The 17,819-nt window shown below is 46.7% G+C and overlaps 1 protein-coding gene across 5 annotated transcripts in view; it reads left to right on the top strand.

Annotated features, from left to right (window-relative positions):
- The window catches only part of LOC129813876 (uncharacterized), a 224,808-nt gene that overhangs the window by 119,041 nt on the left and 87,948 nt on the right, over positions 1-17,819 (top strand). For all 5 annotated transcript variants that reach the window (XM_055866465.1, XM_055866468.1, XM_055866466.1 and 2 more), the window contains 3 exons: positions 1,145-1,439; positions 3,835-3,954; positions 5,940-6,107. In XM_055866465.1, the coding sequence (XP_055722440.1) occupies positions 1,145-1,439; positions 3,835-3,954; positions 5,940-6,107 (583 nt within the window). The remainder of the gene's footprint in view (positions 1-1,144; positions 1,440-3,834; positions 3,955-5,939; positions 6,108-17,819) is intronic.

Consider the following 17,819-nt stretch of genomic DNA (forward strand, 5'->3'; position numbering starts at 1 on the left):
TTGCCATGCAACAATGCTTTCAAGCGGCCCCCACTCGCACTTTTCTTCTGAATTCACAATGTCACACTCTTGGAGTGGGGCTAATTTTGCACTCTTTTGTCAGGGTTCCTATTCCGTCCACGTTTGAGCTGTAATGAGAATGAATGCTGATGCGCGGAGCGCATCCCCTGAGCAGGGCCATGGAGATGGAGATGGGGGGAGGCGGATCCTTCTTCTACTATCCTGCTCCGCTTGAGAGAGCCCTAGCCACCAGCCAGCCAGCCAGCCAGCCAGCCTGCCAGCCAGCCAGGTCTAAGCCAGCCAGCCAGCCAGCCAGCCAGGTCTAAGCCAGCCAGCCAGCCAGGTCTAAGCCAGCCAGCCAGCCAGACAGCCAGGTCTAAGCCAGCCAGCCAGCCAGGTCTAAGCCAGCCAGCCAGCCAGCCAGCAAGGTCTAAGCCAGCCAGGTCTAAGCCAGCCAGGTCTAAGCCAGCCAGGTCTAAGCCAGCCAGCAGCAGTCAGGATCAAGACTGCATGTACCCCTGCCTTCCTTAATACACTCTCAGTATTTGGGAAATAATTGATTAGGCCTCAACTTATTACCCGTTAAATTTCTACTTTCATTAATCGTTGCAGCAGTAGGGAACTGTATTTCACAGATTGATGAGCTTTCAGAGACAACTGTTTGTGAGAATAGCAGGCCTAGTTAAGCTGGTGCATTACTATGGATATTGCGATTATGATGATCCTAGTTCAGGGCCATTACCCCATAGATGGATCTGGAAAGATCAGAGGGTGTTGGTTTGTATGTGTTTCAGTGTTCTTGTCCTTAGTCCTCAAGCACTGTGTATAATCACTGTATAATCACAGTATATAATCGCTTTGTATAATCACATTGTATAATCACAGTGTATAGTCACTGTGTAGAATCACTGTGTAGATTCACTGTGTAGAATCACAGTGTAGAATCACAGTGTATAATCACAGTGTATAATCACTGTGTATAATCACTATGTATAATCACTGTGTAGAATCACTGTGTATAATCACTTTTATTTCTCTTTGATCCATTCTCTTTTATTTTATAAATTATAGCTCTTCCTCTATATATCTCCTTCTCTCTCCCTCCCTCTCTCTCTCTCTCTCTTTTGCTCTCACTCTCTCTCAGCTGCACACTGACATGGACAGAGGTGATGGACGCACCAAGTACTTGTTGCGTGGTGAGGGGGCGGGGTCGGTGTTTGTGATTGACGAGAAGACAGGCAACATCCATGTCACCAAGCCCCTGGATCGTGAGGAGAAGGACGAGTACCGCCTCATCGCCACAGCAACCGACCGGCAGACCGACCGGGCCCTGGAGCCATCATCCACGTTCATCATCAGAGTACAGGACATCAACGACAACCCCCCTCTGTTTGAGGATGGGCCCTACAGCGCCACCGTGCCTGAGATGGCCAACATAGGTACTGAAGCCGAGGAGCCGTTGTCTGTTTTATCTGCTGTTTTATCAGCTGCTGTCTGCTTCCAATTTATTAATACGATCATCCATTTTGATGTGGGCTTGCTTTCCAAAGCTCGATCCCAGATTGAGTTGTTCAGTCAATCATGGTTTCAATATTTACCTGGGATGAAATATTTACCAAGGTACTTTTCAAAATGCTCGGTGGGTTGCTGTGAGACTAGTAGATAGCGGAGCCATGAAAGTCTTATTAAAGAGCTGTTACATATAAGTGGTCATATCTTCCACCATCAATGCTACAGTGGTAATAAGATAATGATAGTAGTCACAGTAACACACAGTCAGCCTGTCGATTGGTTGAGATGTCTTTCATCATCTCACTTTCACTATGATTTCAGTTTTCTTCCCTTGATTGCTCTAAACAACTTGTGTGATGTGAATTTCATCCCCACGGTTAGTTTTAAGTGGACACTAGGATATGATTTCTATAGCTACTATAGCCTTACAGTATTTCACATGGAAAGAAACCACTATGGTATTCACCCAGGGTATGAACGTCTCAGTGCCAGGCAGTGTGAATAGAATTTTGCTCCATTCACTGGTAATACATCTGTCTGAATGTATGATCACTGCAAATTGTGACTGTGCTATATCACCAGGGCAGACTGTAAATCAATAGATTTCTGTCTCTTGTGCTTGTTGCGTCAACCCTAGTTAACCTTGTTTGATCTGTCTATCTGATCATTATTGTACTGCCACATGCATCAAAACATTTGTTTCTCTCACTTTCCCTTTCTCTCTCTATCTTCCATGTGGTTTGTTTTTTTTGTTGCACATATTTAACTCGTTATTTTTGTTGGGACAAAACTATCTTCATACTTCCATTTGTTTGTATGGGTTACCTTCAGACGAGTCCCATGACACATGTGGGGGCCATAGAGAAAAACGGAGAACACCTTTGTGTTCGAGAGAGTCTCCCCTTTCTATCGTGGGGTCATATTAGTTACAGAAAAAAACCGCTACAGATGATTTTCGGATGTTTCATGGTCTGACAAACACAGCTGTAGCTCGGCCATCTTCCATCGCAGTTGCGGAAGGCCAACATCAACGGATGTGGTGGATTGAGATGCAGCCCATGCAAAACACTGATATCTCTAGCTGAAACTGATGGATTTTGATGGAGATTTTTATATTATGTTACTTAGACTGGTGCATCACTATGCTCTTTTAACTACCTGTGATAGATCAGCAATCAGACCCAGTCTCTCTCTCACTCGTCTCTCCCTCCGTCCTCCCTCTCTCTCTCCCTCCCTCGCTCTCTCTCCCGGTGACACTGTCGGGGCTTTGATGTCAGAAAACAGCAACAGCTGCTCCCACAAATCCCCTCTTCCCTCAGAGCTTGTCAGCCCAGTGCCCCATGGGAAACATAGTTCTTCTTTCCAAACTATATATTTTTTTTTTGCTACAATTTCAATATCACACATAAAGCTGGCGGTCTTTGATTTATTTGGTGGGAAAAAGTGTCCATATCTGTCAGGAGAGGCAGGGATTCATGACATGAGGGAGTCACGGGGGAGACAAGGGGGGCAACCGACAGACAGAGAGATTGAGATGGAGCCAAAGGGGATTGTGACAGAGATGAAGAGAAATGAAGTGAGACAGACAGAATGGAGAGAGAAAGAAGGTGTGCAGCAGGAGAGAAGGAAAGTGAATAAAATATTTGTCGCACTGCTGCCGAAAGAGAGAGAGAGAGAGAGAGAGAGAGAGAGAGAGGTGAAAGAGAGAGAGAGTGGGGTGAAAGAGAGAGAGAGTGGGGTGAAAGAGAGAGAGAGAGAGTGGGGTGAAAGAGAGAGAGAGAGAGAGAGAGAGGGAGATAGCAAGCAAGAGAGCAAGAGAGAGAGAGAGAGGGAGTGGGGTGAAAGAGAGAGAGAGAGAGAGAGAGAGAGAGAGAGAGAGAGAGAGAGAGAGAGAGAGAGAGAGAGAAAGAGAAAGAGGGAGATAGCAAGAGAGAGAGAGAGAGAGAGAGAGAGCGAGAGCGAGAGAGAGAGAGAGAGAGAGAGAGAGAGAGAGAGAGAGAGAGAGAGAGAGGTGAGAGAGAGAGAGCGAGAGAGAGAGAGAGAGAGAGAGAGAGAGCGAGAGAGAGAGAGAGAGAGAGAGAGAGAGCGAGCGAGAGAGAGAAAGAGAGGGAGATAGCAAGCAAGAGAGCAAGAGAGAGAGGGAGAGTGAGAAAGAGAGAGGTGGGGGTTGTCAGCTAGCCAGTCAATCAGTCAGTCAGTCAGCCAGTGTGTATTTGGCTCTCTGGCAGTGCTGAGTTAATGTACTGCTGTGTCCAGTCAGTGTGTGTGTGTGTGGTATGCTGTTTTATTAACACTCCTCTGCTCTCTCACCTCCTCCCTCAGGTACTTCTATAATCCAGGTGACAGCGACAGATGCTGACGACCCAACCTATGGGAACAGTGCCAGGCTGGTGTACACACTTGTGCAGGGACAGCAGTTCTTCTCTGTGGACCCACAGACAGGTGAGTGCCTCTTGTTCTCCACTTAGTGTGCATGCACTCCCTCCCCGCCTCTCTGCTCCCTTCCTCCCTCCATCCCTCCCCTCCTCCCTCTCTACTCTCTCCCTCTCTGCTCCCTTCCTCCCTCTCCGCTCCCCCCTCCCTCTCTACTCCCTCCCTCTCTGCTCCCTCCCCCTCTACTCCCTCCCTCTCTGCTCCCTCCCTCTCTGCTCACTCCACCCCTCCCCTCCTCCCTCTCTACTCCCTTCCTCCCTGCTCCCTTCCTCTCTGCTCCCTCCCTACCTCTCTACTCCCTCCCTCCCTATTCCCTCCCTCCCTCTCTACTCCCTTCCTCCCTGCTCCCTCCCTCTCTGCTCCCTTCCTCCCTCTCTGCTCCCTGCCTACCTCTCTACTCCCTCCCTCCCTCCCTCTCTGCTCCCTCCCTACCTCTCTACTCCCCCCTCTCTCCTTCCCTCCCTCCCCCCTCCCTCCCTCCCTCCCTCCCTGCTCCCTTCCTCCCTCTCTGCTCCCTCCCTACCTCTCTACTCCCTCCCTCCCTACTCCCTCCCTACCTCCGCCCTCCCTCTCTGCTTCCTCTCCAGCCAACCATTTTCTTCCTTTACAAGTCTCTTTGCAGTGTGTATCCCCACAGCTCTTTATTTCTCTTCCTTCTTTATCCCTCTCCCTCCTTCAATCTCTCTCTCAGTCCCTCACACTGTCTGTCAGGCTTGCCCATTCCTCTCTATCTACCCCTTCCCCATATCCCCTTCTCTTACCTCCCTCCCATTTGCCCCACGTCTCGTTTCCCTTATTCCCTCTCTCTGTGTCCCCTCCTGCTCCTTCTCAGTTAATCCAGTTCAAGCTGGCAGAAATGTATTCAGACTGCCAGAGTCTATGTGCATCCAACAAACTGCAGCAACCGCCGTAAATTATATTTTTTGAAGGCGGAAAAACAAAAAGATGTCTGCTCAAAGGGAGATGTCAGGAAAGGTTTGGGAGAGATTAAAAAGGCTCAAAGGACCTGTCTCTTCACTAAAATCTACTGTGTATTTCGGGGGGCCTTGGTGTGAACCCAGGCAGATGGGAAAGAGGAAACCGTGGGCATTTCAAACATCACATTTAGTCCTCTGTTGCGTCACTTGGTGATTGACAGCCTGGAAGCTAGTAAACACTGCATTTTAAACTGTATGTTTACTGTACGAGTGTGTCGCCTAGTTAGGCATTTTGAAGTCTGTTTACTGTGTGAGTGTGTCGCCTAGTTAGGCATTTTGAAGTCTGTTTGCTGTACGAGTGTGTCGCCTAGTTAGGCATTTTGAAGTCTGTTTGCTGTGTGAGTGTGTCGCCTAGTTAGGCATTTTGAAGTCTGTTTACTGTACGAGTGTGTCGCCTAGTTAGGCATTTTGAAGTCTGTTTGCTGAGTGAGTGTGTGTGGGCATATGTGTGTACTAGTTGGATTTATTCTATTTGTCGACAAGGGGATATTGAAGGTAGACAGCGTCTGCGATGCCGTTATTGAATTCTGATGCAATTTAATTAACTGTTGGAGGCACCTCTGGTATGAGTGAAGAGGGTTCTGCTGGTGGGTTTTTTATATTAATTGGGTATATTATCCTAATTCTGCACAGCGTATGTTAACTGAAGCTCTCGTCCATTAGCAGGGTTTGCATGCAGAGCCGGTCCACTCTGTTCGCTCTCTTCATTTTAAAAGGTCTCATTCTGTACACACACACATCCCAGAGCCACATCACATTTGCTCAGGTATTGATGCTGGTTGCTTGTGAATTGCCTACATATACCCCATAAAAGCCTCATATTTTCACTAGCTTTACAAGAGCATACATTATTTCAAGGTGATTTAGCTACCTTGGCTGCCAGTCTCCTGGTTTGGCTGGGTTGGGTGAGCACAGCTAGAGGCAGCCTCTGTATGTGAAGCAGAATCAGGTCATTCTGCATAGTGGAAATGATTGATCTTGAACTACTGTATGTCTTTGGTGTGTGTGTTTTCCCAGGTATCCTGCGTACAGCAGTGCCTGATATGGACAGAGAAACCCAGGACCAATACCTGGTTGTCCTGCAGGCCAAGGACATGGGGGGCCATCTGGGAGGTCTCTCAGGGACCACTACTGTCACTGTCAGGCTGAGTGACGTCAACGACAACCCTCCTCGCTTCACCCAGAGTGAGTGACACTTACACACATATCACATGCACACATGCTCACACACCCACAAATACACTCACAAATACACCCACTGTGATGTGGTAAGGTTGGACCCAGGTGCGGAGAAGAGACCAGACGAGGAATCAGTGGTTAAGGATAAACATAATACTTTACTGAGAAACGATAGCCGCAGGATCACAGGACACTTGAAAAAACAACTAACACTATCTCTCGAAAACGCACTTATGAAACGACCGCACACGTTAAACAATTCAAGCTTCTGCAAAGGACAACATAAAATACACCTCTTTTAACAGGGAAATCATAATGAGTAAATTTGACTCACCTGGGTGTCGTTAATGTCTCTAGGAAGGTCTGTGCCGCCCTCTGATGACAGGTGGAACCATGACACCCACACACACGAGCATACACACAAACACACACACACACACACATACACACACACATACGCACACACACCTGTCCTTCCCACACACACTCTAAGAGATTTACTTCATCAATCAATCACTCTGAGCTAGAAAGACAATTTGCCACCTTGGGGCAGTTCTGGTGGCAATGGGCAGGGTTCTATACGGACCACATGTACACTCAGGCTCCTTTGAAGCATCCTAGGAGAGGGGGAGAGGGGAGGAGAGAGGAGAGGGGAGGGGAGGAGAGAGGAGGGGAGAGGAGAGAGGATAGATGAAATAAGAGGAGGCGAACCAATGGGGAAGTGCTGCCATTAAACCAGACTCATTCCTCCAGCCTGTTCATTGCTGTTAGTACCCCTGCCGCTGCAGTGTGACAGTTGGGGGTTAGGACACTACCAAAGCCAGGCTCCCCGCCGCTCTGCTCAATTACATACCAGGGCCAATAAGACACTCACAATCCAACCTCTTTCTCCCAAAGTCAGTGCTGCTTACTATATTTCACATGGCATTTACTATTGGGGGATGATTAAATAGGAATGAATGAACCAGGTGTTGGTGAATAGTATTATATTCCCTAACAAGTTGTAATGGGATGGTTTAATGAACCAGGTGTTGGTGAACAGTATTATATTCCCTAACAAGTTGTAATGGGATGGTTTAATGAACCAGGTGTTGGTGAATAGTATTATATTCCCTAACAAGTTGTAATGGGATGGTTTAATGAACCAGGTGTTGGTGAATAGTATTATATTCCCTAACAAGTTGTAATGGGATGGTTTAATGAACCAGGTGTTGGTGAATAGTATTATATTCCCTAACAAGTTGTAATGGGATGGTTTAATGAACCAGGTGTTGGTGAATAGTATTATATTCCCTAACAAGTTGTAATGGGATGGTTTAATGAACCAGGTGTTGGTGAATAGTATTATATTCCCTAACAAGTTGTAATGGGATGGTTTAATGAACCAGGTGTTGGTGAATAGTATTATATTCCCTAACAAGTTGTAATGGGATGGTTTAATGAACCAGGTGTTGGTGAATAGTATTATATTCCCTAACAAGTTGTAATGGGATGGTTTGCGAGCCGCAACACAAATGTATTCTGACATCACAAGACTCATAAAAGCCTCCTGGGTTTTGCCTCCAATCCCTCCATTCATGACTTTCTTCAAGGAGCCAAGCGGTACTGTAGCGTTGTTACCATATGACAGCTTTGATAGCTGTCAAGGTATGTCCTAACACCAAAACCTGACAACCTGTGGAGCTTGTGAACCCAGAAGGATATCAAGATCCACTAGGTAAATTACACCCCTATAATGTTCTAGGAACCATATGTGGGCTGCTCCTTAGCCAGGGCAGAACATTGATTCATAGCTCAGGGGCAGTTGGCTGGGAAGATGTTCCACATGCGGGCTCAGGTGCTCCGAATTCCAATCTGGAGTTTTATGCACTTTTAAAAGCCTTGGCTGCCAAGGGGAGTGGAGACGCAGCCTGCGCCCGGGTGATGGATGGATTGGTAGATTGTCTGACGGATGACTACATAGGTAGGCCTGATAAGATCAGTGTCTTTTTTATGCAACAACGAGATGAGAGACAGCGATACAGAGAGGGTTTCATCATAAATATTACTAATTTATTTCCCCAGAGTGTGTGCCCGTTAATGAGAACATTTGACTTGGGAAGAGTTAGAGGGATGGGGGGATGGTGAAAGACGGGAGGAAGAGAGAGAGAGAGGGAGAAAGAGAGAGAGAGGAAGAAAGAGAGGGGGAGGTAGAGAAAGACAAAAAATGAAGAGGATGAGAAAGAGATAAAGAGAGTCCTCCTTAGGGAAGGAGAAAGAGATAAAGACCAGAATGATAGTTTGACTGGAGATATGAAAGGACAGAGGGAATGGGCAGAACAGTAAGAGGGAGGAGGTGAAAGAAAGAATGGAACAGGGCACACAAAGACTGCCAGAAGGAGAAATACTCACACTGTGAAATCTATGAAATAAGGAGCGAGGGAGCGAGAGAATGGAGCAGAGGGAGGTAGGATGGTAATCACGGTAATTTGTCCTCTGAGGAAATGAGGGAGAGGAAAAGAAGAGAAGTATGAGTGGGTGAGGTGATGAAGTTGCAGGGAGTGAGAACGGCAATGCATAACAGCTTAACCCTTTTGTGCGTGTGTGTGTGTGCATGTGTGTGTTCTTGAGTATGTAGCCTATTTGTGCCGTATATTACACAAGTACCTGTAAGCACCGATTCTCCATCTGTCTTGCTCAGCCTTGCTCTCCACTCTTTCTCCTCTCGACACACAGGCACATGTGCACACACACTGTATCTCAAATATGACTCACTAGCTAGCATACCTTTATTGGCTATCATAGCATACCTATATAAATTGTATAAATGTATAAGAAGAATATCTACACGCACGCATTCACACACACATGCTGATGTTTGGCAGCTCATCAAGTTGAGAGAAGGAGACCACGAGAGTGAGAGGTGACAGGCTTTGTCATCTTCCTTCAGTGCCAACCTCATCCCCTGCTTTTCTTCTCTTTCCCCCCTCTCTCTCTCTCTCTCTCTCTCTCTCTCTCTCTCTCTCTCTCTCTCTCTCTCTCTCTCTCTCTCTCTCTCTCTCTCTCTCTCTCCCCCTTTCACTGTCTCTCACTCTCTCTCCCTTGCACTCTCTTTCACTATCTCCCCAATCTCTTTCCCTGCATCTCTCTCTATCTCTCTTTGTCTCTTTGTCTCTCTCTCTCTTTTGTCTCCCTTTCTCTCCCCCCCTCTCTCTCTCTCTCTCTCTCTCTCTGTCTCTCTTTCTCTTTCCCTCTCCCCCAACCCCCTATCTCTCCCTCAGTTTTTCTCCCCCACATACACCCCCAATGCCCCTAGTCACCCCCTTCACACTGTCCTTTCACACTCCCCCATCTGTTCCTGTTTTAGAGCACCACAGAGAGCCAATCACTCTCTCTGATTGTTAAATAGAAGCATCCATGCGGGAATTAACCCCTCTGTCCTAACAATCAGTCACAGTACACTCCAGTCTGACCATAAACCTGCATGTGTTAACTAACACTTATGTCCCCATCACACCATATATGTATTTTAGTAGCCTAGCTTGATGAGGGCCACAGAATGCTCCAGAGCGGTCTCAGTAAGTCTTCTGGCTTGTTCATACAGCGCTGTAAAACTTATGACCGCAGATATCCTTTGTATGACACTAACGCTGCATAGGGAGACACTTGGGTTTTGAGTGTTGCTATTTCAAACCATGTTCAGGGAACTGTCATTTAGTAGTTGGGTCAGTAAACCCATAGAAAATGTGTCCATATCAGTAAACATCATATATAGCAACTCAATTATCGACTGATGTGGTGGTGGCCACCATTGGTAGAATTTCCATCTCATCATTGCTATACAATAGCAAATAGCAACCCTTCGCTGTCCAGTATACAACATTACATCTACTGTCTTGCTCAATGTCACATTGAAAGGGCGTTTGGGATTCGACCGCCTCATCATATGCTTGAACGCTATGTTGTATGGCATTGACAATGTAATCTGACTTAAAACATAAGCTGATTAATGTATGTTTATGAAGCTGTAATGATCTGAGGAGACACTACATTTAGCTGACCTTTTTTATGTGAACATCCTCTTCCCATGTTCTTCTGCGTCACCCGAATCCCATCTCCACTTTGCATCTTTCCAATGTGACCACCCAACTCCCATCTCCACTCTGCATCTTTCCAATGTGACCACCCAACTCCCATCTCCACTCTGCATCTTTCCAATGTGACCACCCAACTCCCATCTCTACTCTGCATCTATCCAATGTGACCACCCAACTCCCATCTCTACTCTGCATCTATCCAATGTGACCACCCAACTCCCATCTCTACTCTGCATCTATCCAATGTGACCACCCAACTCCATCTCTACTCTGCATCTTTCCAATGTGACCACCCAACTCCATCTCTACTCTGCATCTTTCCAATGTGACCACCCAACTCCCATCTCTACTCTGCATCTATCCAATGTGACCACCCAACTCCATCTCTACTCTGCATCTTTCCAATGTGACCACCCAACTCCCATCTCTACTCTGCATCTTTCCAATGTGACCACCCAACTCCCATCTCTACTCTGCATCTTTCCAATGTGACCACCCAACTCCCATCTCTACTCTGCATCTTTCCAATGTGACCACCCAACTCCATCTCTACTCTGCATCTTTCCAATGTGACCACCCAACTCCATCTCTACTCTGCATCTTTCCAATGTGACCACCCAACTCCCATCTCTACTCTGCATCTTTCCAATGTGACCACCCAACTCCCATCTCCACTCTGCATCTTTCCAATGTGACCACCCAACTCCCATCTCTACTCTGCATCTTTCCAATGTGACCACCCAACTCCATCTCTACTCTGCATCTTTCCAATGTGACCACCCAACTCCCATCTCTACTCTGCATCTTTCCAATGTGACCACCCAACTCCATCTCTACTCTGCATCTTTCCAATGTGACCACCCAACTCCCATCTCCACTCTGCATCTTTCCAATGTGACCACCCAACTCCATCTCTACTCTGCATCTTTCCAATGTGACCACCCAACTCCCATCTCTACTCTGCATCTTTCCAATGTGACCACCCAACTCCCATCTCTACTCTGCATCTTTCCAATGTGACCACCCAACTCCCATCTCTACTCTGCATCTTTCCAATGTGACCACCCAACTCCCATCTCTACTCTGCATCTTTCCAATGTGACCACCCAACTCCATCTCTACTCTGCATCTTTCCAATGTGACCACCCAACTCCCATCTCCACTTTGCATCTTTCCAATGTGACCACCCAACTCCCATCTCTACTCTGCATCTATCCAATGTGACCACCCAACTCCCATCTCCACTTTGCATCTTTCCAATGTGACCACCCAACTCCCATCTCTACTCTGCATCTTTCCAATGTGACCACCCAACTCCCATCTCCACTCTGCATCTTTCCAATGTGACCACCCAACTCCCATCTCCACTTTGCATCTTTCCAATGTGACCACCCAACTCCCATCTCTACTCTGCATCTTTCCAATGTGACCACCCAACTCCCATCTCTACTCTGCATCTTTCCAATGTGACCACCCAACTCCCATCTCTACTCTGCATCTTTCCAATGTGACCACCCAACTCCCATCTCTACTCTGCATCTTTCCAATGTGACCACCCAACTCCCATCTCCACTCTGCATCTTTCCAATGTGACCACCCAACTCCCATCTCTACTCTGCATCTTTCCAATGTGACCACCCAACTCCCATCTCTACTCTGCATCTTTCCAATGTGACCACCCAACTCCCATCTCCACTCTGCATCTTTCCAATGTGACCACCCAACTCCCATCTCTACTCTGCATCTTTCCAATGTGACCACCCAACTCCCATCTCTACTCTGCATCTTTCCAATGTGAGCCTGCCACCCATTGACATTACTTATCACTGTTGTCCCTCTATATGACATGATGAAGATGAGAAGCTTGTATGAATGCATGAAAATGATTCCGGAGGGCAAGTTCACTGAGCGTGAAGGAGGGATGGAGGAAGGATGGGAAGAGAAGATACGGAGAGGTGGAGAATATAGAGTGAGAGAATAAGAACTAAGCAAACTGCCTCGTCGCAGCCATAAGGACAGTTGCAATTATGTGAGACGAAAAAATGTAATCTCATTCTGCGTGTGGAAACAGTGCATTGAAACGTTGCTAGTCTTATCTCTGGTTCAGGGCTAGGCTGCAGGGCTCTGCGGCTGCGAAGCGTGAATGGGCCTTGCCATGTGACTGTGGAGACCTGGCTGACTGCTAGGAGAACAATTTATGGACAGCTGATTGGGTCGGCTGGGAGAATGCAAACACGCACGCAGCACAGTACACACACACACACACACACACACACACACACACACACACACACACACACACACACACACACACACACACACACACACACACACACACACACACACACACACACACACACACACACACACACACATACATATACACACACAGTACACACGCAGTACACACACAGTACACACAGTACACATACAAACAGTTTACACACAGGGATCCCTCCTGATAGAGAACCCCTCAGGGGGCTATAGTTAACAGTGGGCCATGAAAACGTCCCTGAAATCGCTCCATTGTATCACAACGCACAATTAGGCCTGGGATTGGATTGCATTGCACCAGAGTTTGTAATGTGGCGTGGTGCTGCTTGGATATGCTCCCTTGGGGGCGCTGCCTGCTCTACTCTGCTCTGCCCTGCCTGCCTGCCTGCTCTGCTTTGCCCTATCTGCCTGCCTGCTCTACTCTGCTCTGCCCTGCCTGCCTGCCTGCCTGCTCTGCCCTGCCCTGCCCTGCCCTGCCCTGCCCTGCTTTGCCCTATCTGCCTGCCTGCCTGCTCTACTCTGCTCTGCCCTGCCTGCCTGCCTGCCTGCCTGCCCTGCCCTGCCCTGCCCTGCCCTGCCCTGCCCTGCCCTGCCCTGCCCTGCCCTGCCCTGCCCTATCTGCCTGCCTGCTCTGCTCTGCTCTGCCCTGCCTGCGTGGTTATGACTGTTACTGCAGCGGTGGCCCAGAGATTTGACCTGGCACACGGGGGTGTGAGGGAGAGAGACGTGGGGTTGTTAGGGTCGCAGTGCCACTGCCTCCTGGGTACTGGCTGTTTGTTGTGATTAGAGGCCTGGGTACTGGCTGTTTGTTGTGATTAGAGGCCTGGGCAGTGAACACTCAGACTGGGGTACATATTGTTTGTTGTGATTATAGGCCTGGGTAGTGAACAATCAGACTGGGGTACATATTGTTTGCTGTGATTATATGCCTGGGCAGTGAACACTCAGACTGGGGTACATACTGTTTGTTGTGATTAGAGGCCTGGGTAGTGAACAATCAGACTGGGGTACATACTGTTTGTTGTGATTATAGGCCTGGCAGTGAACATTCAGACTGGGGTACATACTATTTGTTGTGATTATAGGCACAGGCAGTGAACACTCAGACTGGGGTACATACTGTTTGTTGTGATTATAGGCCTGGGCAGTGAACACTCAGACTGGGCTACATACTGTTTGTTGTGATTATAGGCCTGGGCAGTGAACACTCAGACTGGCATAAAGACTGTCTGGCTGGTTGTATTAGAGCAACAGCAATACAGCTCTAGTCCCTGTGAGGAATACACTAACAGAACTCTCCTAGATGAGCTTTCTCCTCCACAGACCCCATGCAGCAAAAGAGGCTGTGGGGAGATATTTATCTCTCACAGTAATCGCTAAAACACGAGGTAGAATAAATTTAACATTTTCAGATTTCCAGGACTTCTTGAAAATACAAATTCATCAGAAGAGGAAGAGGGGCGAGTTTGAAACATCATTAAAGCCAGAAGTTACTATTTGTTCCAGTTTTCAGGAACAACCTTGGGCCATCGTCATTGTCTCGTCACCAGTGGTGGAATGAAATCCATCAAGATGCGCCTCCGTGTCTCTCCATTTTCGAGAGTGCGACCTGGGAAAAAAATGGCATCCGATTTTTTGCCTTCCTTGTCATCTAACCTGGCAGTGTGCCCTGACGCAGAATAATAGGAGTTAAAGCCATTCTCATTGTGCAGAGCCATCAGTGGAAGGAAGGCAGAGCGGAGGGGGAGAGCGAAGTGATTTCCATGCTAATGGGAATGTTCCCGGCAGGGCTCTCTCCCTCTCTTTCTCTTTCTCTTTCTCTTTCTCTTTCTCTCTCTCTCTCTCTCTCTCTCTCTCTCTCTCTCTCTCTCTCTCTCTCTCTCTCTCTCTCTCTCTCTCTCTCTCTCTCTCTCTCTCTCTCTCTCTCTCTCTCTCTCTCTCTCTCTCTCTCTCTGTCAGCGTCGATGCAGACGCCTGCCTGATGAATGTAGCTGCTGGACTGTGAGCGCCGCGGGGGCTTGCCCATCCACAGCTCGGGTGGTGCTTCTGCTGCTAGCTGGCTGGCTCATGTAGACACTGCCACTCACAGAGGGGGGTAAAGCTAGATATGGGTGGGTGGTGATGGTGGAGGAGAAGGAGGTAGGGTTAAAATAGAGCCTAGCTTGAAAATGGAACACAGAGAGGATATTAAATGCCCCGGGGGAAGTGTCTAGTTGGTCGAACTTTTGCATTTGCCACTCTTGCCACTGAGGGGATTCAGCAGAGGTTTGGGTGGCTGCCTGGTCATGTCCAACCGAACACGTTCCCTGGGGTCCGCTGCTCAAGTAGCAAGAAGTGGAAATGTGTCAGTGATCTCCCAGCAGATATGCTAAGTGGTGGGTAATAAGGAGCGTTTCAAAGAAACAATCCTGTCACCGACAAAGGTAGTAGAGGTGAAATGGCCTCAGTCCGCCCGGCGTCTGCTCTCATCTCTTATGTATCAGCCTGGCTGGTATACTGGTTCAACATTATGTAGGTAATACTCAGCGCATAAATCCACATCAACATCCCCCTGAACGCTTGTTTTCTTAAACAAATTCTCACCACTTCAATGTGTATATAGTAGAGTATATTGTCAAATATGGAACTAGCAAATTAATCTGCAACTGAAGGGCTGTTCTGCTGTGCTCTAAATCCAGCTGTTTCAGTGGGTTACAGATGAGTGGTGAAGTGAAGTAGTTCTGTTCTGCTGTGCTCTAAATCCAGCTGTTTCAGTGGGTTACAGATGAGTGGTGAAGTGAAGTAGTTCGTGGTGAATAAAAACAGCCATTAGACTGTTATTATTGGACATATGGGGAACAGACCTCAGTTGCCCTGCAGTCGCTGAGGAGAGGAGGCCTGAAACATTGCGCTATAGTCCTGTCCAGATCTGTATGTGCCAACTCCTCTGACCCTCGTTGTCAGTTGGCTAAAGCACATACTGTGTCCTGGAATGGGCTATGATGAACAGTGCCTCCTAGGCCAAAAAGAAGCCAGCGGAGAGGAAAGGTCAGGGTCATGTTCAGTTGGCAGGAAAATGGGAGAAAATATTTCGAACTCGACCCTGGACTTAACCTTTGACTCTCCCTCCAAGGCCCTGAAGAACTCACAGAGATCATCAGAACATCTCTGCCTTCCATTCTCTCGTCTATACTGTAGTCTACAAAGACCTACTGAACACGGTTCTGAACATTTGAACTGGACCAGCCTGTTCTGATTATCCACACCTTCGCACACAAAATATTTAAGTGTCCATGAACTGGGTATGGTAGTAAGGCGCACTGGTTTGTGTCAGAAACTGCAACGCGGCTGGGTTTTTCATGCTCAACAGTTCTGCGTGCGTATCAAGAATGGTTCACCTCCCAAAGGCCATCCAGCCAACTTGACACAACTCTGGGATGCACTGGAGTCAACATGGGCCAGTATCCCTGTGAAACGCTTTCGCCACCTTGTAGGAAGGTGTTCTTAATGTTTTGTACACTCAGTGTACATTGATGCTACACACACATCACAACTGCTGCTACCTGACTGTTATTATACTGCTCAATTAATACACTTCTTATTGTTGTTTGCATTGTTGAGAAGGAACCTGTGGTAAGCATTTAGTTGAATTTAGTTGAATACCATGTGTATCCCGTACATACGACCAGTGGTTGGAACCTAAATCATTTTCCAATCTTTACGAATTGAACATAGCCATCATTTTCTGGTTCTGTTCCAATGTTCCAACTAGCAAAATAAAGTTCCGAACCGTGCCCCCAAAGAGTACCGGTTGATATCGTTCCTTTCTACTCGTTTTTGCAATCAACATATTTTTTAAACATTTAGCTCAACATTAAATTACTTCACCAATCAGTGCTATGAAGCGGGTAAGCGATTTAATCTGTATAGGAAAGTCGTTAAGAGCAAATTGTATTTTGCCTTAACAGCATGGTATAATCATAGTGAAAGACAAACACACATACTGTGCTGCCAGTCACAGTGTAGGGCGCAAGATGCAACTGACATTTTGCAGGTGAGGAGAGGGCGAGAGAGGATGGAGGAATCTTGTCTTGAAGCGCTGGGCAACTTGTTATGACTTGCATTATCTGAATTAGGCCTACAGAATTATACCTACGGTGGAGTGGCTTCTATGGAGGAACTCTGAATGTCTTTGAACTTCCGAGTTGGTTAAACGTTGGACCAGAGCAAACGTTAGCTAGCTAGCTACATCCAATGTGAATAACTATAGTATCCTTAACTAGCATTGCAAAAGTTAATCCATTTTTTTTAAACATCTCAAAAAAAAGAAAAACGTTTTAACCGGTTCCCATGCGTTTAAAATAACGGTTCTGTTTCGGAATAGTATAGATCACTTTTGTTTCCGGTTCGGGTTTTGTTCCTCAAATAATTTAGATATTTTCCGGTTTTTGGTTCTGTTCCCTGAACCGGTTCCAACCCTTGCATATGACAAATAAAAACTTGAAACTACGTACTCTTTCTGTCTCCTTCTCTCTATCCCCACAGCTCTCTCTTTCTAGTCTTAGGCAACCCAACCCACAGAACTATTGGTTTGAAATGTTTTCCCTGTTTCCTTGTCAGCGTGTGAGCTTCCGCCCCAGCCTCTCTTTAGGGTACCATTGCAACCCAGTGTTAATTAAACCTAACGAAGGAATTAGACGGCTCTCCATCAATGAATTCTGGAAGTCTGGTGTTTGAGCTGGACTAATTTAGCTTGGTTTCGCAGTTGCAATTGCAAAAGTAATAGCAATAATGATGATAACAAAACAATAATTCCAAAATTGCTAATTAAGTTCCCCGTCCTCAGAATAAGTTCTTATTAAAATAGAGGTGGTTAATATTAGCCTCCTTTTTATCTCCCCATTTCTTTCCTCTTTATTAAAATGTCATCTAAAGTTCAGTGCTTTCTGCTTTAATTACACAGTAAAGGGCCGTTCCATGAAATGGGTGCCTTTTTACACCCCTTTGATATTATAAGTAGAAAATTTGCACCATGAAAAATAGCCTGTTATATTAAATGAAGTGCACTTTAAGTGCACCCCCCAAGAGTCTATTGATGCACCGGTGCGTCATTCTATGTGGCATAATACAAAAATCCCCATCAAAATCCGTCAGTTTAAAGGGAGACTATTCAGAAATCGCTCCGGCATTTCCTGGTTGCAAAAATTCTAATAGTTTGCCTAATTTCAGTTTATGTGACAAAACAAGCAAGTATAGTGTACAGTAGATAATCATTGTACCATCTAAACTATCGTAACCGCTATATATTTATAATATATTTTCCAAAACCAAAAGATTGTACTTTTAGCTGTTTGACAAAACCGAGAGTAAAAGATGCAAAAACGAAACT

This window comes from Salvelinus fontinalis, chromosome 17 (assembly GCF_029448725.1).
Source record: "Salvelinus fontinalis isolate EN_2023a chromosome 17, ASM2944872v1, whole genome shotgun sequence".
NCBI lineage: Eukaryota > Metazoa > Chordata > Actinopteri > Salmoniformes > Salmonidae > Salvelinus > Salvelinus fontinalis.